Source organism: Lepisosteus platostomus, chromosome 27 (assembly GCF_059453375.1).
Source record: "Lepisosteus platostomus isolate fLepPlt1 chromosome 27, fLepPlt1.hap1, whole genome shotgun sequence".
Taxonomy (NCBI): domain Eukaryota; kingdom Metazoa; phylum Chordata; class Actinopteri; order Semionotiformes; family Lepisosteidae; genus Lepisosteus; species Lepisosteus platostomus.
Window position 1 is genome coordinate 8,622,336 of NC_142637.1, and position 22,302 is coordinate 8,644,637.

Here is a 22,302-nt window from a genome sequence, read left to right on the forward strand (position 1 = left end):
CGCCTCTTCTCTTTGCAGGTCGATGCCTACGTCGTGGTGAGTAGAGGTGCTGTTGGGCAGTTGGCCCAGTGGGCAGCACGGCCCCCTCTCGTTTCGCGGCTCTCTTGTGCCCACCCACAGCAAGGACAGACAGTTTGTAATTGAGCTAAATTGGCAAGGTGACTGGGCATAGTGTGAGGGGGCTGATCGTAAACAGACCCAGGGAGTCTGCACAGTTTGTATTTCTGCCTAATTTTCCTCATTCCTCCTTCTTTTTTTTCTGGGTTGTTTCTGTTTACGACTGTTATTGGACTTCTTTTGTGCGTGCAAACACACACGCAAGCACACTCACACACGCAAGCACACTCACACACATGCACACACACACAAGCACACTCACATGCATGCACACAATCATGCTTGTGCACACGCACAAACACACAAGCACGCTCAAACATGCGTGCACCCACACTCACACACGTGTCTGTTCCTGTCTTCAGTCTCGCATCACTTAGACTCTCAGACCATTTCCATTTGCTGTTCTCCACCCCCACCCAAATGAAACTCCACACAAGGTGAAAATAGACCCCAGACACATGTTATGGGCACTGTTACATGTAAAAGATTTATATTCTGTCTGTAATTGGTCACAGGATCCCAGGGGTTCAAGGATGATTCAGTGGACAGATCTGAAGCCAGTTTGCTGTGGTAAGCACTGTGTGGAAGCAAGTCTCGTTGCCTCTGTCCTGTCAACTAATACACTTATACACTAGATCTGTGTAGAACTTCAATTCAAACAGGACCAGACAGGAAATATTCAGTTGTCTCTTAATAATCTAATCTGTCCTCTTTGCATCATTTAAACGATTCAGGATTAAAATGTTCAAAACTAAGAATAATAAATGTTAATTGTGGCCTCTCCTCAGTTTCTTGTGGGCGGTTGTGTGTGTTTTCAGGCATAGTGAACGTGAGTTTCCCCCTGTCGGACCAGCCCGTGTTTGGCGAGTGGTTTATCTTCGTGGACATGCAGGGCCACACCTACAACAAATCCTTTGAGGTGCAGAAATACAGTGAGTGCCGGAGGCAGAGATCGCGTGAGCCGAGCCCCCTCCTCCAGCCTGTTCTGGCGGATGTGGGGACCAGCCTGGGAGGACTAAGACTGAAACTGAAAGCCTGTTTTTTTGGGGGGGAAAAAATCCTTGCATAAGTTGTTAGTAAATAGATGCAGATAGGTTATAAATAAAATAGATATAGTTCTCATGTAGTTAACTGTAGGATGATCTGGTTTGCAAGAAAACTGTTTTTTCTAACCTATGGAAGTGTAATGTGTATCTGTACTCTTATTCGTTCATTGTAAATAAATTTAATTTGTGACTATCTTATACTTTGATCTAAATATATATAGAGAAGGGTCCATCTATTATTTCTTTTCATTGTAAAGCACTCAAGTAATTGTTTCTCTTTTTTTTCTGCAATTTCCAAGTTGTCCCATTATTTTCGACACACATGGGCTTTCGAAACTCTCTCTGACTGTCGCACTTTCATCGCCTTCTTCGTCCCCAGTCACGCCGAAGTTCGAGCTGCTGATCGATCCTCCGCGGTACATCCGCGATCTGAACACGTGTGAGAAGGCCACAGTCCGCGCCAGGTGAGGCAGAGACGCGTCACGTCTGTGGAGCCCAAGACTCGACACAGGTCATGTGATCAGAGCTTTTCTGTTCTTTAACTACTTACGTGACTGATGGCCCTCTGTATATGTGCCCTGTGTGTATTCTGTGTGTACACTGAGTGTGTGTACGCCCTATGTGTACTCTGTGTGTGTGGCCTGTGTATACCCTGTGAGTACTCTTTGTACTCTGTGTGTGTGGCCTGTGTGTACTCTGTTTACTCTGAGTGTGTGCCCTGTGTGTGTGTACTCTGTGTGTGTGTGTGCCCTGTGTGTGCCCTGTGTGTGCCCTGTGTGTGTGTACTCTGTGTGTACTCTGTGCGTGTGTGCCCTGTGTGTGTGTACTCTGTGTGTGTGTACTCTGTGTATATGTGCCCTGTGTGTACTCTGTGTACTCTGAGTGTGTGCCCTGTGTGTACTCTGTTTACTCTGAGTGTGTGCCCTGTGTGTGTGTGTGCCCTGTGTGTGTGTGTGCCCTGTGTGTGTGTGCCCTGTGTGTGTGTGCCCTGTGTGTGTGTACTCTGTGTGTGCCCTGTGCGTGTGTACTCTGTGTGTGTGTACTCTGTGTATGTGTGCCCTGTGTGTGTGTACTCTGTGTGCCCTGTGTGTGTGTACTCTGTGTGTGTGTGTGTGTGTGTGCCCTGTGTGCTCAATTCTGTGGGAATGGCGGTAATTAAGAGGCCCTGTGGCCACCCCCTGCCGTTCTCAGGTACACCTTTGGAAAGCCGGTGACAGGCAAGCTGAAGGTGAACATGACAGTGAACGGAGTGGGGTACTACCGGCACGAGGTGGGGCACTCCGTGGCGAAGGCGATGGAGGTGAGGGGTGCACCGGAGGAGGCGGTAGTCTGAGATGCCCGTCTTGGCATTGAGCCCCTCATAAATGGGGATTTAGCGGGGATCCCCAACTCCCACCCAGGAATATTTCTCAGGTCGGGGGATAGACAACACCAGTGCAGCAGATCTGACCCGAATAATGTGATCAGCCAGGACAGGAGCAGAGGACACCTGTACAACACACACACGTGTCTTCAATTCTTCTGGAAGCTCGTGCTGAAATGTCCAGCTGCCCCCCAAAATGATTTTAACCTTAATTAATTATTAATAATGAATGATTCACTGCTCAGCCTCCAGTTCCAGCCTGCTCAGCGCGTGTACCTCATCTCCTCTCTGCGGCCCTCCCCCCCACCCAGATCGACGGCTCCGCGACCTTCGACCTTTGCGTGAAGGAGCTAATGCCCCTGGACGTGGCGGATCACTTCCGGGGCACGGTGCACATGTGGGCGGCGGTGACCGCGGCCGACGGGAGCCAGCAGGTGACCTTCGACGACTCCACGCCGGTGCACAAGCAGCTCATCGACATCAAGTACTCCAGGGACACCCGCAAGCTGTTCAAGCCCGGCCTGCCCTACAAAGGCAAGGTAATGGAGACCTGCGAACACTGGGGCGTCCGCCAGCATGCACACACCCTCTTGGGGGAGGTGGGGGAGCACCAGGGTCCGTCCCAGGGGTTCATGTACACAAATCGCAGCATTGAAGTCAGCAGCTCCAGACAGTAAGACAATAATAAGCATCCCTTGACCTTGAGAATAGAAATAGGAATAATCCTCACACTTCTATAGCGCTTTTCTGGACACTCCACTCAGAGCGCGGTACAGGGAATGGGGATCCCCTCCACACCCACCTGGGTGATGCTCCAGTCCTCTCCCCACACACCAGCTCTCAGTGGGGAGGAGAGCAGAGTGATGAAGCCAGTTCAGAGAGGGGGATTATTAGGCCATGATGGGTAAAGGCCAGGGGGAAATTTGGCCAGGACACTGGGGTAACACCCCTACTCTTTGACAAACACCCTGGGATTTTAAATGACCACAAAGAGCCAGGACTTCAGTTTTACGTCTCATTTGAAGGATGGCGCCTTTTTACAGTATACTGTCCCCGTCACTATACTGGGGCATTAGGCTCCACACAGACTGCAAGGTGAGCGCCCCCTGCTGGCCCCACTAACACCTCTTCCAGCAGCAGCCTCAGCTTTCCCAGGAGTCTCCCCTCCAGGTACTGACCAGGCTCACACCTGCTGGGCTCCAGTGGGCTGCCAGCTGGGAGCTGCAGGGTGAGATATAAGAAGTCCACATTCTAAAACGTCTTCTGAGCACAAAAAAAACGAGCTGAAATGTGGAGGTGGCTCTGGATAGAACAGGGGGTTTGGAGCCAGCAGCTGGTGAGTCAGGAGGCGGGGAGCGGACCAGCCACCCAGGGCAGGACTGTGGTGCTCGTAGGCCCTCGGCACTTTCACTCCGAAAATGTGCCAGGAGAGGGGTCAACGCCAGTTGAATTTTGTTGATTGACAAGATGCTCTTTAAACTGTTCTCATGCTAAACCAGGCGATTGATGGGGCGAGTCGAGAAACCATCACTTCCACACTTCTAGTTTCTAGAACAGCTGCTCGAGAGCGCGTGATTGTTGATGTGGAGAAACGAGAGTCGATCGCCAGCGTGTTGTTTCAGCTCGTTTTTCGTCAGTCACTAGTGTTTCCCTCCTTCGTAGGCCCTAACAGTTTCTCAGGCCCTAGGTACTGTGCCTGCACTGCCTACAGCGCCTAATGGGAAATACAGCACAGCAGCCACCCCTACATAAGGACTGAAGCAGAGCAGGCAGGTCTATAAATCAGCCAGCAGGGAGCTGGATTATCACATAGCAGACAGTGTCAGACACTCAGGAGGGTGGAAAGGTCATTTCCTGTCAGGAACGTGCAGGTAATCGAGACTTTCAGTTCACGACTTATTAAGATCCGGGAAACAGGAAAGCTGTAGCTTTCCACATGCGAAATTGAGCCCTTAAGACGGGGAAGGGGACCTCACAGAGCAGGGCGGTCCTTTGCAATCCAGGGCTCCCCCTGGTGGGGAGAATTTGTCGTAGCCGCCCTGACCACCAGCTGCATCTGGGGGGGCGCCCTCCGCAGGTGGAGGTGACCTACCCGGACGGCAGCCCCGCGGACCGGGTGCGAGTGCGGGTGAAGGCGGAGCTGACGCCCAAGGACAACGTCTACACCAGCGAGCTGCTGTCCCGGGACGGGCGGGTGGAGTTCGAGATCCCCTCCATCCCCACGGCTGCCCAGTACGTCTGGCTGGAGGTCAGTTGGGGGGTGTTTGGCGGGTGGGGGGGGACGAGTGAGCAGCGGAAGGTGGACGAGTGGCGATCACTCGGAAGAGGGATTTTTGGGACGGAGTTGGGGAACAGAGTCAGTGGCTTACAGGGCAGGTGTAGCAGAGTGAGAGGAAGGGGTAGGACTGTTCCCAGTCTTCTGTCCAACACTGTCTGATGAAGAGGGAGTGAGGTGCTGTAGGACTAGGTAAAGGCTTATTCCATGCTGAAAGGAAAAGAAAAGAGATAACGTTTCAGCTGTGGAGTCTTCCTCAGACTTCTTCGTCAGGAGATCAAGTAGTAGCGTCGCTCCTAGGACAGGGAAAGGCCCCTCTGCTTGACACGCGTGTTGTTCACATTGCCCTGTGAAACTCCTCCAGACCAAGGTGACGGCGATCGACGGCCAGCCAGCAGGAGACCAGTACCTGCCCAGCTACCTGTCCATCAGCAGCTGGTACTCCCCCAGCAAGTGCCACCTCCAGCTGCAGAGCCCTGGCGCACCGCTGCAGGTACGCGCCTGTCCATCTCACCTGCCCGAGGCCTGGGCACTGAGAGTGTCACCAGCCACGTCTCGCCCACGTGCTGGCCTGGGGCCCGATGGTCTCAAAGGGCCACTGCAATCCCGATTTCTCCTCCCGGCAACAAAATGAATTCACTGATGGTATAGAAGAAATTTACAAACCTTCAAATTAAGCGCAGAATCGTGAACTTGGTGAAAGTACTATCAGTCACCATGGTCTTGCATTCAAGTTCCCACAAATTGTGAACTGAAGCAGCCCTTCCTGCTCACTAGTCCCTGTAATGTGATGTGCGAGCGAATCAAATTAATGAGCACAGGTTGTGCAGCAGACATTCCACCACAGAAATGTCACAATGTGATCTGCATGCAGAGTTAAAAAGTGGTATTTCTCTGCGAAACCATCTCGAAGTCAAGAGCAATATTGCTATTGGATTAGAAGAGGTGTATTCACAAGCCTGCCGGTTTACAATATCACAGGACCGCAACACGTCGCCGGACATTTTGTTGCCTCGTTCTGAATCGCTGAAGATGGCGCTGCTCATACCTGGAAATGGTCTATTTTGTAAATTGGGGTTTTTGCACGTTGCTGCTTTCATTGTGATTGGAAGTGCCAAATCTTTCTAAACCCGAAATATAAAAATAGTGTTGCAGTTCAGTTCCCCTTTAACTGGACCAGTGTAACCCTTCGCTTCAAATCTCCAGCCTGTTCTGGTTTTAAGGAGTCCTGTAAAACCTACGGGAGCTGTGCTCCACTACTGGGAAGAATGGGGAAAGACTCTAGTGTCCATCAGCAAGTTAAATGCCTTAATCAGATCAGTTCAGCTTGCAGCTTCTTGCAGCTTTAAATGTGTTGGCATTTTTTAAAAAAACTATCTAGACTGCTAAAACAGTAGTCCTACAGATCTAGGATAGGGGGTTCCCTGATTTGTTGAGCAATTTAAGAAATTAGTAGGATTAAGGCTCAAGACCCCCTCAAATCTGATCGGATGTTTACTGGACCCCCAGACAGCAGGGAATTCTGGTCCAGTTTATCAGTGCAGAGCTTCAGGGCACATCGCACAGTTCAATGTAGCCCATCCTCTTCCACAACCAGAATTAAGGGACTAGTTTAAGCATTTAGCCTTGCAGGGCTGTCTGTCTGAAGGCATGGACACGCAGTTCGGAATATTTCACCATGTTTGCTCCTGTCGTGCTTGTGGGTCTCTGTGTAGGTGGGTCGGGAGGCCCAGATTGCTCTCAAGTCCACCTGCCCGTGCAACTTCTCTCTGCATTACGAGATTGCTTCCCGCGGCAACATCATCCAATCTGGGCTCCAGCCCGCCAATATCACTCAGTACCGGGGCAAGAGGGCTGCTGTAACCTTCGACAAGAACATCCACACCACAGCGCCCCCTAGCGCTTCTGGTGAGTGTCTAGCCTGTCCACACAGGCAACAGAGTTGCTCATTGCAGCCTCTGGAGGATTTTTAATGCAGAGGTAGGTTCCTCCTGCTGGGTTCGATTAAGACGGTCAAAACGTTTGCAAAGGCTTTGAAGGATCTGGAGATCTGGAGAATGAAAACTAAGGGGGTGAGCCGAGGGACGCCTCTCACTCTCTCTTTCCGCCCCGCCCAGGGGCAGCTCCCCCGCCGCTGCCGGAGGAGACAGACAGCTGTGTGGCGGTGCTGGGGTTCCTCGTGACGCCCGCCATGGCCCCGCTCAGTCGCCTGCTGGTCTACTACGTGCGGGACAACGGCGAGGGTGTGACGGACAGTATCCAGCTCCCCGTGCAGCCCGCCTTCGAGAACCAGGCACGTGTATACTGTCCACACCGTCCTTCCTGAATGTGGTCCATCAGGCCTCTGGAGACTGGCATGTGTGACGGGGACTGGGGTGAGTGGTGGAGACTGGACTGTGGTGGAGACTGGGGTGTGTGATGGGGACTGGCATGAGTGGTGGAGACTGGGGTGTGTGGTGGGGACTGGGGTGAGTGGTGGAGACTGGGGTGTGTGGTGGAGACTGGACTGTGGTGGAGACTGGGGTGTGTGGTGGGGACTGGCATGAGTGGTGGAGACTGGGGTGTGTGATGGGGACTGGAGTGAGTGGTGGAACCTGGGGTGTGTGGCGGGGACTGGGGTGCTCTATGGCGGTGATGCTTCAATATCTATAGAGGATCAAGGACATCACTGTCTGTCCATCTGCAGGTGTCCATCTCTCTGTCCACAAATGAGTCGATGCCAGGAGACTCGGTCAGTATCCGTGTCCGAGGGGAGAAGGGCTCCTGTGTCTGTGTGGCTGCAGTGGACAAGAGCCTGTATCTCCTGAAACCTGGCTTCCAGCTCACCAAGGACAAGGTAAGTGAGAAAGAGGTACTGGACCTGAACTCAAACTAAGTTATTACATTAATTATAAAGAAGCTAACTATAAATTAAAATAAGGCATTACAGTACTAGACATAGCCGGACTAAATTACCGGGGAGCATTGGCCTTAGGTGTTCCATCAGTTTGTGCTGTACTGTCTGCTCCTTATTCTCCCTCCAGGTCTTTCAGGAGCTCAGGGAGTTCGACGTCTCGGATGCCTTTGGAATCCCAAAGGATGAGGGGCACTTCTGGTGGCCGGGGCTGTCGTCACGGCGACGCCGGAGGTCCTCTGTGTTTCCATGGCACTGGGACATCGCCAAGGACGCCCGCTTTGCCTTCACTGTGAGTCTGAGGGCCCCGCCCCCTGCGCCGCAGCATGGTTACTTGACAGGACTGCCTTTACAGCAGGGGGGCTGTGTCTGGGCTTTTCTTCCTGGCCATCTCTTAATTGCTTAATTGACCTCATTGATTAATTGTTCCAAACTGATCCTTGAGCCAGTGACCTATAATCAGTGCGGATCTTTCCCTGGTGTGTGTCCCATCCAAAGGGCAGTAGAAATACCTTCTGAATTCAACAAGTGGCTCTGTGGCTCAGGATCTGCACCTGTGGCTGGATGGTTGCAGGTTCAAATCCCGCGGCCGGCAGAGGAATCCTACTCTGTTGGGCCCCTGAGCAAGGCCCTTAACCCCAGCTGCTCCAGGGGCGCTGTATAAATGGCTGACCCTGCGCTCTGACCCCCAGCTTCTCTCCCTGTCTGTGTGTCTCATGGAGAGCAAGCTGGGGTATGTGAAAAGACAAATTCCTAATGCAAGAAATTGTACAGGGCCAATACAGTGACCTGATCTTAAGTTCTAAAATTAAAAAAACAGGAGTTGAACTGAACAACATTGATCCTGCAGGGGGTCTTTGTTCTATCCACGTTCTTAATTTATTGACCCAACTGTTTGGCTTCATCGGTGAAACAGGACACTTGTTCCATTGGTATTTAGTGATGTGGGGAGACCTGTGCACCCCTGTGACTTTCAGGGAAGAGGTGCGACCCTCTTCTGCTCTGCAAGGTTGAATCCCTTCGTCCGGTAGTCATGGTAACACCCGGGCCGCTGTTGCCCCCTGACGCGTGCTGTCTGCTGGTCGTCTAGGAGACGGGGCTGGTTGTCATGACGGACCTGGTGAGCCTGAATCACCGGCAGAGCGAGGGCATGTACACCGACGAGGCCGTGCCCGCCTTCCAGCCGCACACGGGCACGCTGGTGGCCGGCATGCACCCCCGCGCCGCGGCGAGGTAACGAGGGGGCGCTAGCACCGCAGCTGGACATCGGGGATAAGCGGGAACAGGGATGTGGGATATTTGGGATTGCGTGGGATCGGATGAAAGCAGGGCCGGCTCAGCGGAGAGAGGTGCTGCCCCGTGGCGCTGGGGCACCGGATTGAATTCCGCAGTCTGGGGTGCTGTCTGCGTGGAGTTTGCATGTTCTCCCCATGTTCGAGTGGGTTTCCTCCCACAGTCTGGTAGGTTAATCGGCTTCTGGGAAAATTGGCCCTAGGTGTGAGTGTGTGTTTGTAATTATTGGTCTGTGTGCCCTTTGTGACTGGCGACCAGTCCAGGGTGTACCCCTCCTTGCACCCGTTGCTTACTGGGATAGCTGCCCCGCGACCCTGTACTGGATAGCCGTTAGGACACGGAGGGATGGATGAATGGCTGGAGCACCAGGAATTTGAAGGGAGATCAACAGAAATGAAAGCGACGGGTTTCTGTTGTGTTGTGTTGCAGAGCCGAGAGGCGCAGACGGTCCTTCTTCCCGGATACGTGGGTCTGGCGCTGCCTCAATGTCAGGTACCAGCTCGGCCCGGCTCGGCCCGACTCAGACACTCTGGGCCCTCTAGGTTCACATCACAATTAATCAAGCGCTTTGCATATTACGTCACTCCCCCCCAGCTGAAGTGCAGCTCCCATCTGAGTGACACACAGCACGCAGATCTGGTGGGGGGGGGGAGAGAAACTGCTGCACCAGCTGAAATAAGGGGGAGTTAAGATTGCACATGCCCAGCCCAGAGGGGGACACCCGTTTACAGCCTGGAATACTTGTGAACTTGCAGTGGAAAAGAAACTATTCATGTCAGCCTTGTGCATGAGCGTCCGAGCAGGGCCTCCTGTGATGCCCAAGGCCAGATGTTTGTCTCCTGTATATTGCATCAATCCCAGTGTATACTGCAATATACAGTTTGTAACGGCAATAATCACATTTTTACGACTTTCCTCACGGATAGGCAGGTATGTGTTTTTAAACACCAGGATTGTTTTCCCGGTCTTTTCCTTTTGTTTCGGATCCTCCTCTCCCTCTCCCTCTCTCTCCCCCCCCGATGCTCTGGAGGAGCGAATGGTTACACGGATCACATATTTTGGCCCTCGCCCAGAGTCGTGAGTGCTCTCATGTGTGAGAGGAAAAACCTTGTTGCTGCTCGTGGGCTGTCGTCCCGGAGGAGCCTGGGACCGGGGCGCGGCGGGCGAGACGGAGGTGCCGGAAGCTGTGCGGGTGCATGGAATCTGGAGCGATTCCAGGATTCGGAGCAGGGGGAGAAGGGAGCGAAGGGCACTGCAGCACACGGATAAGAGCTTCTCCGGTCACGCGGCGCGCCCTTCTCTTGCGCCTGGGCTCTCCGAAGGCGGCTGGCTTCTCCCTCCGTGGCTCAGCGAGGGAAGGAGCCCGGCTCCCGTTGGGCAGCGGCGCGATCCGTTTCGGGTCTTTCTGCCCCGGGCTGTCTTTCCTTTCTCATCAACTGCACAACTAACGGCCCTGCGCCTGTCGAAGCAGATTTATTTCACATGCAGTAAGAAGCATGAAGTGTCCGGCAGCTGGCGTTAGCTTCCCTACAGTCCGAGCCGTGCCACTGGTAAAACGTGGAATGGCTTGGACTGCTGTGCAGCCGGAGTCCCAGAACTGTTTCTAAACTTTATAGATCAGGCAATAGAAACTTATAATGAATAGCCAGGGCTGTTTCCAAATCGGCCTGCTCCGCTGTAGCAACACCCTGCGTGGTAATTGGCATACTGATCCTACACATTACTCCTATCCTGGAGTCCTTGCACTGGCTTCCGGTCAAATTTCGTGTAGACTTTAAAATCCTCCTGCTCACCTATAAGGCTCTGCATGGCTTGGCACCTCAGTACCTGTCTGAACTATTATCGCCCTACTCCCCACCTCGCAACCTTTGCTCTTCCAATTTTGCTCTTGTTACTGCCCCCCAAGCCCGTCTACATTGTATGGGTGACAGGGCCTTCTCCTGTTATGCCCCCAAGCTCTGGAACTCTCTCCCCAAGGATATCAGAGAGTCACCTTCTCTAAACTCCTTCAAATCCAGACTCAAAACCTTCTTCTTTAGAAGAGCCTTTACTTAACTGGTTCCATTCTTCACCCCTCTGCTTTTCTTAGTACCACCATCCACGGTCTCCTCTGTATATTGTAATTGTGTTTAATTTTGTGTGTTCTTTTTATTTGTCATTCTGTAAAGCGCGTTGAGAAGCCACCTTTAAAGGTGCTATATAAAATAAAATTTATTATTATTATTATTATTATTATTATTACAAAGTACCCATGAAACTGTTAAGTATCTAGGAGGAGCAATTGCACTGCTGCAGGGCATCATCTTACTGTCATATGCAAGAGAAATTAGGCGGAGGGGTTTAGGTTCCTAGAGGGTCAAGAGTTTCGGTCACCGGTGCTGTGGTATCATACGCTTGAGAGACACCTTGTCCTGGTCGTTCCTCTGCACCCAGCTCTGTCTCTGGGTCTCAGCTGAGCTCTGTCCTGTCCAGAGACAGACATGTGCCATGTGTGTGCAGCTCCGCAGAAGCTAGCAAAGCACTTGAGCAAGAGGCGAGAGCTCTCGAATCCGACGAAGCTGAAAATGAATAAATCCAGCGCCCGCCCTCTTTCACTCGCAGTGACGTCACCGGAGAAGCCGAGCTGAGGCTGGACGTCCCGGATTCCATCACCACCTGGGTGGCGGAGGCGATCGGCCTGTCGGAGACCCAGGGGCTGGGCCTGGCCCAGAGCGCGGAGCTGCGCTCATTCAAGCCCTTCTTTGTGGAGTTCACCCTCCCCTACAGCGTGATCCGGGGGGAGCAGACCAAGGTCCTCCTCACAGTCTACAACTACCTGCCCACCTGTGCCGAGGTGAGGCGGAGAGGCTGGGGCAGAGGGGCATGGGCTAGGGCTAAACGCTACCAGCTGGAAGGCTGTGGGTCCGAGCCCCAGCTGCTGTTCCCCTGAGCTGGATACCTCACCCAGACCCAGCTGTATGAGTGGGGGGCAAAAGTCTGTTTGGATAAACGCATCAGCCAGACAGATCTGTATCAATGTGACAACTTAGCGGAGTTCTCTCTAGCACAGAAACTTTTTGGAAGATAATAATAATCATCATCATAATACAGAACATTTCAGGAACTTTATATATATAAATCTAAATATAATATTTAACTGCTCTTAAAGTACTGTAAGTGCAAAGGAGAGAAACACCCATAATATTGTATCTTAAGGGAAACATACTGTCATTAATGATTGGACTGGCAAGATTTATACAAGTCAAAAGTTTGGAATTTTATGCTGCTGATGAGATGGAATAGTTCAAAGGTTATCTGCAAAAGTTTAGGAATGGAATACAGATTAAAAACTATTAAGGCAGTTAAGGGTTCAATGGTTTAAGTCTGAACTTACAGTATGTAACCCTGCACTGTCTGTTCCACCCATTTCCCAGGTGCACATCAAAGTCTCTGTGCCCAAGGGGATCAAGTTTGTGGGGCATCCTGGGAAACATCACCTGACCCGGAAGAAGTGTGTTGCCCCTGGAGAGGCCACGCCCACCCCCATCGTCCTGTCATTCACTGAGCTGGGTGTGGCCAATATCACAGGTAAAGCACACTCTCCTAACGCTGTTATGAGCCCCAAGTCCGAGCCTGTTCCAGTGGAGACTGGGGTGTGTGGTAGAGATTGGACTGTGGTGGGGACCGGGGTGTGTGGTGGAGACTGGGGTGTGTGATGGAGACTGGGGTGTTTGGTAGAGATTGGACTGTGGCGGAGACCGGGGTGTGTGGAGGAGACCGGGGTGTGTGGAGGAGACTGGGGTGAGTGGAGGAGACCGGGGTGTGTGGCGGAGACTGGGGTGAGTGGTGTAGACCGGGGTGAGTGGTGGAGACCGTGTGAGTGGTGGAGACCGGGGTGAGTGGAGGAGACCGGGGTGAGTGGTGGAGACCGTGTGAGTGGTGGAGACCGGGGTGAGTGGAGGAGACCGGGGTGAGTGGTAGAGACCGGGGTGAGTGGAGGAGACCGGGGTGTGTGGAGGAGACCGGGGTGTGTGGCGGGGACCGGGGTGTGTGGCGGGGACCGGGGTGTGTGGCGGGGACCGGGGTGTGTGGCGGAGACCGGGGTGTGTGGCGGGGACCGGGGTGTGTGGAGGAGACCGGGGTGTGTGGCGGGGACCGCAGTGGGGCTCAGCTCTGCTTGTCTCGGCGCTCCTGTCTGCTGCAGCGCGGGCCGTGGCGTACAGCGAACCTGGCTGCTGCACGGACGGCCTGCAGGCGCCCAGGTCACCGAAGAGCCCGGAGGACGCGGACGCGGACAGGAAGGCCCAAGCCGGGCTGGACCATGTGCGGAGGAGTGTGCGGGTCGAGGTGAGAGAGAGAGAGAGAGAGACGACCTCAGCCACACGATCCAGCCTGATCATGGGCGCCGAAGGTGGGAGTGAAGTGAATTGTTAACCAGCAAGACACATTTGCCTCAACTAAACCTGTGCTGTCCTGAGGAGCACCTGCTGCAGGCCCTGGTGCTATAAACCAAGAGTGGTCAGCAAACTTAATTGACACTTAATTGCTTAGTTGGTCCTTAGTCTCTGAGTGGATCTTTAATTAATCCTACAAAGAAAGTGCCAGGGATGACTTAGGCCCATTATAAAATCTTGATTAATTTATAACATCTGCCCAAAATGGTTAAGGCCAAAAGACAAGGGTTCGCAAACACTTAATATGTAGTATGTTAAAACTCATTTAAGAATGGAGCACCTCTTTAAGTTTACTGTAACCTACAGCACTTTGATGTGTTTTGTTTACTCTGGACCGCCACGCCCCACACAGCTCAGGACCGCGCGGTACAGTAGCTCTGCTGGAGTCCCTGGGAGTCCGTCCTCCTCGCAGGGCCTGACGTGTACGTGTGTCTGTCTCTCCACAGCCGGAGGGCCTGCCCCGAGAGTACACCTACAGCGTCTTCTTCTGCCCCAACGGTCAGTACGCCAGAGCACCCTGAAAAACACCGTGCACCCCGCGTCATCGGCAGGGTCTTTTTACAATCGCTTGCTACTAAAAAACCGGTAGCGCAAGTCTTAAATAATAGGGTCCTAGTCACCCAGTCTTCTCCCCAGTGTCAGCTTACGGTTCATTCCAGCCGAGCTCTGTTTTTCATATAGCTTCTCGTGAGCTTAATTACAGCTTCCTGGTATTTCTCATGAGGTATTCATCAGTTTTATTGCTTCAAATCCACAGCTTTCTGAGAGCTAAGTCACGTATCAATTAAGGTTTCAGTTAAATTACGAAGGGCTCAGAAGATAACAGGTTGAGCCAGGCCCTGCCTGTTGCCCATGCTCAGGAGTATCATTGTCTCGCTATTGTTCTGGTTTCTAAAATCCCCACCCAGAGAAAATCCACATCTCCACGCCCAACAAGTACGAGTATCAGTACGTGAAGAAGCCGGGGCGCATGACGGGGTTCGTGGTGGCGGTGAAGGCGCACAACGACGCCCACGTCGCCCTGTCCGCCAGCGCGCACGACACAGCCGAGATGGTGGAGATCGTCATCGGAGGGCACCAGAACACGGGCACCTGGATCTCCCTGGGCAAGATGGGCGAGCCCGTGGCCAGCGCCGGCACGCCGGGCATCCTGTCCTGGGACGAGTTCCGCAGCTTCTGGATCAGCTGGGGCGGCGGCCGGGTCCAGGTGGGGGTCCAGGTGCCGCCTCTTCCTCCTCCCCCCTCCCCCCCCGCAGCGCCCGGGCTCACCAGGCTGAGGGCGAGGGGTGGAGGGGTGACGGCTCGACTCTGCTGTACCGCAGGTGGGCCACGGCGCGCAGCCCTCCGACGCCTCGGCCATCGTGGAGTGGGGGGGCGTGTCGCCCGGGCAGGTGAGGCACATCGGCTTCTCCACGGGCTGGGGCTCGGCGGGCGAGTTCAAGATCTGGCGCAAGGAGGACTCGGACGAGAACCACAACGAGGCGTTCACCCTGGGCGTGCCCCACAACATGGTGCCAGGCTCCGAGAGGGCCACCGCCTCCATGATCGGTGAGCGGACGCCCCTTCGGGTTGGGGGTACCCCATATTCCTCTAGAGCCGCAACCCCCTGAATCAATAACAGTTAATAATAATAACTCATTGCACTTCCATAGCGCTTTTCTGGACACTCCACTCAAAGCGCTTTACAGGTAATGGGGATCCCCTCCACCCCCACCTGGATGATGCGCCAGTCCGCTCCCCACACACCAGCTCTCAGTGGGGAGGAGAGCAGAGTGATGAAGCCAGTTCAGAGATGGGGATTATTAGGAGGCCATGATGGGTAAAGTCCAGGGGGAAATTTGGCCAGGACACTGGGGTAACACCCCTACTCTTTTCAAGAAACACCCTGGGATTTTTAAGGAAAAAGAGAGTCAGAGTACTTTTAACAGTACAGTGCCCCCATCACTATACTGGGGCATTAGGACCCACACAGACCGCAGGGTGAGAGCGCCCCCTACTGGCCCCACTAACACCTCTGACCAGGCTCACACCTGCTGGGCTTCAGTGGGCTGCCAGCTGTGAGCTGCAGAGTGACAGAGCTGTATTGACGGGGGACAGCCCGAGGTTCGAAGAGCCCTGTGAAACCGACTGGCCTCTCGCTGTCTGACCATGTGCTCTGCTCCCGCCCTGCCTCAGGGGACGTGATGGGCCCGACCCTCAACAATCTGGACAAACTCCTGCGCCTGCCCTTCGGCTGTGGGGAGCAGAACATGATCCACTTTGCCCCCAACGTGTTCGTCCTGCGTTACCTGAAGAAGACCCGGCAGCTCAGCCCGGAGGTGGAGACTGAGGCGACGGACTACCTGCTGCAAGGTGTGTAACTCACCTGGGAGACCCCCCCAGCTCAAGACGCTGTCGCTCGGTTAGAGCACACCCCCCTCGAGTTTGAGCCTGCAGCAAGGGCGATATTCGCAGTACGTCACGCCAAGGCAAGCTAATAATAATAATAATAATAATGCAAAATAATTGCTTACACTTATATAGCGCTTTTCTGGACACTCCACTCAAAGCGCTTTACAGGTAATGGGGATCCCCTCCACCACCACCAGTGTGCAGCCCCACCTGGGTGATGCTCCAGTCCTCTCACACACACACCAGCTCTCAGTGGGGAGGAGAGCAGAGTGATGAAGCCAGTTCAGAGATGGGGATTTATTTGAAGGCCAGGGCCAGGGGGAAATGTGGCCAGGACACTGGGGTAACACCCCTACTCTTTTCGAGAAACACCCTGGGATTTTTAATGACCACAGAGAGTCAGGACCTCGGTTTTACGTCTCATCCGAAGGATGGCGCCTGTTTACAGTATAGTGTCCCCATCACTATACGGGTGCATTAGGACCCACACAGACTGCAGGGTGAGCGCCCCCTGCTGGCCCCACTAACACCTCTTCCAGCAGCAACCTTAGTTTTTCCCAGGAGGTCTCCCATCCAGGTACTGATCCAGAATTGCACATGTACACTCTCAGTCACACAAGCTGCACATAGCCTCACGCACACTGCAGTCATGCAAACAGAATCAGACCCAATGTCACAAAGTGTTGCATTCGTGTGGAGTCCACACAGACACACAGCAGTCGCATATGGCCCACACACTATCTCAAACCCTTAGCTGTGGAAAATCATTTTAAAATGCCTGGAATTAAAATTCAAAAAGAATGGTGCTGGTATACAGGAATAAAAAAATAAATGAATATGTTTTTCCATGAAATTAATCGGGGGGAAAAGCTGATTGAGAGTAAACAGCACAGCACAGCTCAGGGACACAAAAGATAGTATGTTTTTTTTTTTTAATTTGCACTGTAATTGCTTTAATTGCGGCACAGTTTATTTCCCAGAGCTGTGCTTTAAAGCTTAAGAGTGCGAAGAAAGAAGAGTGTGAACTGTCTCGGTTCATTTCCAGCTCTGCCGCGGGCAGACATACAGGTCCTGACGTCTCTCTCTTTCTCCCCCTGCCCTTCAATCCCATCACCCCCCCCTGCTCGCACAGGGTACCAGAGACAGCTGACGTACAAGCGGCAGGACGGCTCCTACAGCGCCTTCGGAGAGCGGGATTCCTCGGGGAGCATGTGGTGAGTGAGCTGGGGAGGAGAGCGCGGCTGTGCACCTGTGTGGGCAGCAGCTCTGGGCTCAGCCGATGGACCTGGGGCCTGGCTCTCCTTCTGTCATGTAGAACCTCCCGCCCTGTGGGTGACCCCCCCCCCCCCTAGTCCGGCACAGCCTGCCACTGTCACACAAATGTCCCCCTGATCCTGCTGGAACACGAGAAGAGATACAAACGAGGGGAGGTCCAGCCTGATGGCCTGCTAGTTGCCAATTGATCTAGGATCTCATCCAGATGTTTCTCGGAAGAAGCAAGACAGGGTAGATTGTGCCAGGCTCCCACAACCCTTTGTGTATAGAAGTGCCTCCTGTTCAGTCTTAAAGGCCCTGCCACATAGTTTCCCTTCATGGCTAGGTCATCATGCGCCACCATCCTGCCACACGCTTTAGAGTTTGTCAACACTTCGCAAGTTTCCCCTTGCCCCATTAGCCCACTTAGACTGGGCAGGGTTGCAGTATGGGTATAAAGCATGGAAGCTGAATTGTACTGCACACAATGCTTTAGTTAGGTGGCACAGTGGTGAGCATTGCTGCCTCGTAGTGCTGGGGCCCTGGGTTCGATTCCTGACCTGGGGTGCTGTCCGCGTGGAGCTTGTGTGTTCTCATGTTCGTGTGGGATTCCTCCCACAATCCCAAGAACATGGCAGGTTCATTGGCTTCTGGGAAAATTGCCCTTGAACGCGATCCACTTTGCCCCTATTTTGCATTTGCCAAAACCTACTCCTGTTCACGTTCAGATCAAGAATTGCAAAGGTTTCACTACTCCAGTGGAGTGTGTGGGTGTGTGTGGATCTATGTCTACGTATGTGCCCCCTACACCCACAGAGCACCCCAGCAACCCCAGAATCGGCAGCTGTGGTTTCAGGCAATGGTACATGAGGAGGCCAGCACCCAGTACCCAGCACAGGGACAGAAATGAAAACAAAGAGGGGGGAAAGGTCACGATTCGTCCGGGGATGCTGGCTGGGTGGGCCCCCAGTGTTCCTGAACCCTGTCAGTGTCCAAACTGAGAGCCCTGTGCGATGTGGAACTGTTTTCCTCCAGTATGCGGGCGGCGCTAGTGGTTTTATTTTCCATTTTGATTTTAAAATGCTCCGTGCACATCGACACATCAATGTGCAGCGCACGCATGTACATCACATGTATACAGACACGGTGAGGGTGGGCCAGATTACACCACCTGCCCGTCCCAAAATAACAGAGGAATTGTCTTATTCTTCCACGGCTTTTCCACAGCTGGAATAGGAGACTCTGAATCAGCTCGGCGGGATTGGCGAGACGAGGCTTTGTCAGGTGTTTGTGCCTGCTCTGTTTGGTGCTCGGTGTTTTGGCACGGCTGTATTTAGGTCTGCACGAGAGGGGGTTCTGTACCGTAAAGAAATGTGGCACGTTTCCCTGGTTAGAACAGTAAGAGTTAAACACGATTCTCTGGGATTTCAAAACTGTGGTGACTAAATACCCAGGCATGCGCCTATGCAATTTATTAGCTGGGGGAGTGTTATTATATTTAATGGAGGCTCTTTCTATAAAACACTGAGTTAAGTAAACCCATGAGTATTATACATAAACTCGTAATTAGCTCCCTGACACAAGCAAGCGAGGCTGGAATGATTTATTTGCTGTTAAAGGCCAGGCTCCGGGTTGCTCCCAGTGGCACAGAACGGCCGTCTAATTACCTAGGTCTGCCAGCAGTACTCTGTAGTGGTTTGCCCCCATTTCCATTTCACTCACGAGTTTGCCTTGTTCAGGCCAACAAAGTGGGGTTTCTCTGTTTGACGCGGGGGAGCAGCAGAGCACAGTGCAGGTCGAAGCCTGCTTTAACCCCTTCTCTCCTGGAGCCTACAGCAAGCGCCGCAGACCGCGGGGCTGGTGGGGAGGCAGCAAGCTCTCCGATTGGATAGGACAGCGGAGCAGACAATAGCATCCAGATCATTCTGTAGCGGGGGCCGGTCCGGGTTCCTGTGAGGCGTTGTTCAGGACCCTGTGCAGACGGTAAAATCCGGAAGTGAGTGGAGTAGGGCAACGGGGAGCGGACGGCGAGGATCAGGGCAGGTTTACAGACGGGGGGGGGCGTGACGATGGTGATCTGGTGCTCGGGGGGGCATGGCCAAGGCGATCTAGTCCAAGATGTCCAGGGGGGAAATCCGGGGCGAAGTCCAAGGTCCAGAACCGGGTGATCCATCCGAGACGAAACAAGACAAGGTTAAAAACAGGAACGGGATCCGGAGCAGGGACGGGGAATAAGAGAGGATGACGAGGCCGGCCGCGCCGAGCCCCGGACTCAGATGGGCAGGACGCCGTGGTCAAGCCTATGCCGTCGGGTCACTCCTGGACCCTCTGGTAGGCGGGCATCCGGGGGTCCCCCTCCCAATGCTGAGCCCAGAATAGTGAGAGCGCCAGTATTAAATGAGAAGGGGCTGGAGTGGGGGCCGGAGCCCCCTTAAGAGGAGGGATGACGACCCTGACACATTCACACTGCTTAGCGCTCTCTCTCAGTCCTCTTTCCTGGGGTTCTGAAGAGACTCTACAGAAAAGGGTGTGTTAATAATAAATAAGCACTGTGTTAATATCATGGCACTTTTCATGAAACATAACAGCTTTTTATGGGGCGGTTACTGGCAGTTGTCTTGGGTGGGGCACTGCAGCTCCCAGAGCAGACAGACGGACGCTGATGTCAGAAAGCTCTACTGGACAGGAGTGACGAGTCAAGCTGCTCATGTCCCTCATGAATTCCTGCAAGTGGGAGCGAAATAAAGCCATCGTCCCCTGTGTCATACATATCTCCCCCTCCACATTTCACAGTGAGCAGCCAGATTCACAGTTCCCCTGCCTGTGATGTCATCTCATCCCTGGAGAAGCAGCAGGATGAGATCAGCAGATCAAGTAGCTACTAACTACCAAACAGGCTAGACGGTGCCGAATCGCCCTCCTTGCTTAACACCATTCGGGGGTTCTTAATAGCACCTGAGGCGTTCATAATGAGCTGGTTCCTTGCGATTGTGCTGTCTGTGCCTGTGCTGAATGGCACTAATGTCACCAGCGTCTTCAGAGGGCAGGCACTAAGTTGAGCTGACGGGTGGCCCTGCAGCTCGACAAAGAAAAAGGCGAAATTATTTCCGGCAAAAAAAAACAAGTCATTTCCCACGATGCACTGCCACTGCCCCGGCTTCCCAGGGGCACCCTGAGTTGGCTGTCCTGTGTCGGTCCTGGGTTTTGTAGAGGAACCCGGCAGGCTCGGCTCAGAGTGTCAGGTGCTGATTGGATGTGGCGGTCCTCTTCCGGCCCGGGCTCCCAAGCCCGTGTCTGTTTCCAATAAGTGGGACACAGTGTTCTAATCCGCACGACCCCTCGGTGATTAATCCCCAATCCCTGCGGAGAGCCGCAGCACTGTGGAGAGCAGCTCCTGTTCTCCTGCGGACAGCTTCCGATGCCACAGCTTGTACACTAGGATATCTGCTTTGCCTTTCTTAGTGATCGTACCCTGTTCACATTGCAGGCGTGGACTATACAGAAGGAATGCTCTAGTCCTATTCCAGAGAGATATACAGTATTGCCTATTGCAGAGGATATACGCTATTCTTGTTGTAGAAGATATACATTATTCTTGTTCCAGAGACTATATCCTATTTCTATTGCAAAATATATATTATTCATATTCCAGAACATATACACTATTCTTATTTTTGGAGATGTACACTATTCCTATTGTAGAAGATGTACAGTATTCTTGTTCCAGAGAGTATATGCTATTCCTACTGTAGAAGATATACACTTTTCCTCTTGTAGAAGATACACACTATTCCTATTGTAGATGATATACACTTTTCCTCTTGTAGAAGATACACACTATTCCTATTGTAGATGATATACACTTTTCCTCTTGTAGAAGATACACACTATTCCTATTGTAGAAGATATACACTTTTCCTCTTGTAGAAGATACACACTATTCCTATTGTAGAAGATATACACTTTTCCTCTTGTAGAAGATACACACTATTCCTATTGTAGAAGATATACACTTTTCCTCTTGTAGAAGATACACACTATTCCTATTGTAGATGATATACACTTTTCCTCTTGTAGAAGATACACACTATTCCTATTGTAGAAGATATACACTTTTCCTCTTGTAGAAGATACACACTATTCCTATTGTAGATGATATACACTTTTCCTCTTGTAGAAGATACACACTATTCCTATTGTAGAAGATATACACTTTTCCTCTTGTAGAAGATACACACTATTCCTATTGTAGATGTTATACACTTTTCCTCTTGTAGAAGATACACACTATTCCTATTGTAGACGATATACACTTTTCCTCTTGTAGAAGATACACACTATTCCTATTGTAGAAGATATACACTTTTCCTCTTGTAGAAGATACACACTATTCCTATTGTAGATGATATACACTTTTCCTCTTGTAGAAGATACACACTATTCCTATTGTAGACGATATACACTTTTCCTCTTGTAGAAGATACACACTATTCCTGTCGTGGAAGATATTCAGTATTACCATTCCAGAGGGTGTGCTTTATTCCTATTATACAGTAGAAGATATATACTTTTTGGGTTGTAAAATATGTATAGGATTAACATGTATAATATATAAGTATATGTAGCAGTTGGTAAACTTGGTGCAACATCTTCTTAGTGTTTCTGAGTGGCGCTGGGTGTAACAATCCGGTGAGTGCCTTTTTATATGTTAAACTACATCAGCTCACAAGACATCGTCTTCTAAAGCAAAGCAAGGCTCCGAGCTCTAGCCCGATGAGCCCTCTCGCCTCTCCTCATCCACTAAATCATCTTTACAGCGTTCCTGCCCCCCCCCCCAGCCGGGGCTGTTAAACCTGGTGACACCATCTTACTTAACGGGCTAAAAATTCCTGCCTCCCTCCAGCCTCCTTCCCCAGCCACCCGCAGGGAGAGAGGTATCGTCCGGGATTTAGTGCTCTGGTTTATGAGCTTTCCTGGCTCGGGATTTTGTTTCGTTCTGTAACCCCAACCCCCTGCCCCCCCAAAAAAAAACCAAGATGCTTTTTTTTGTAAATTCCGAGAGCTGCTTGCCTCATCAGTGGTGCTGCCTGGGGACTGGCTGCAGCAAAGCTGCGTGGTTTTGCAGTTAGGGCTCGTTAGCCCAATGAGGCTGTTCTGTGGCTTTGTTTTATGTGTTGACTTGCCAGCTGGGGTGCGTTCTGCACTTCGACACGCTTCTCGCCGACTTGAGCTGTGTC

The 22,302-nt window shown here is 52.3% G+C and overlaps 1 protein-coding gene across 2 annotated transcripts in view; it reads left to right on the forward strand.

Moving 5' to 3' along the window:
* The window catches only part of cpamd8 (C3 and PZP like alpha-2-macroglobulin domain containing 8), a 56,675-nt gene that overhangs the window by 11,651 nt on the left and 22,722 nt on the right, over positions 1-22,302 (forward strand). For both annotated transcript variants that reach the window (XM_088621917.1, XM_088621918.1), the window contains exons 6-27: positions 19-36; positions 633-687; positions 936-1,049; positions 1,543-1,627; positions 2,355-2,463; positions 2,838-3,065; positions 4,604-4,774; positions 5,166-5,294; positions 6,517-6,709; positions 6,919-7,094; positions 7,488-7,637; positions 7,825-7,986; positions 8,785-8,927; positions 9,417-9,479; positions 11,589-11,820; positions 12,401-12,554; positions 13,171-13,313; positions 13,867-13,918; positions 14,329-14,627; positions 14,743-14,968; positions 15,596-15,772; positions 16,944-17,025. In XM_088621917.1, coding sequence (XP_088478043.1) covers positions 19-36; positions 633-687; positions 936-1,049; positions 1,543-1,627; positions 2,355-2,463; positions 2,838-3,065; positions 4,604-4,774; positions 5,166-5,294; positions 6,517-6,709; positions 6,919-7,094; positions 7,488-7,637; positions 7,825-7,986; positions 8,785-8,927; positions 9,417-9,479; positions 11,589-11,820; positions 12,401-12,554; positions 13,171-13,313; positions 13,867-13,918; positions 14,329-14,627; positions 14,743-14,968; positions 15,596-15,772; positions 16,944-17,025 — 3,161 coding nt within the window. The remainder of the gene's footprint in view (positions 1-18; positions 37-632; positions 688-935; positions 1,050-1,542; positions 1,628-2,354; positions 2,464-2,837; positions 3,066-4,603; positions 4,775-5,165; positions 5,295-6,516; positions 6,710-6,918; positions 7,095-7,487; positions 7,638-7,824; positions 7,987-8,784; positions 8,928-9,416; positions 9,480-11,588; positions 11,821-12,400; positions 12,555-13,170; positions 13,314-13,866; positions 13,919-14,328; positions 14,628-14,742; positions 14,969-15,595; positions 15,773-16,943; positions 17,026-22,302) is intronic.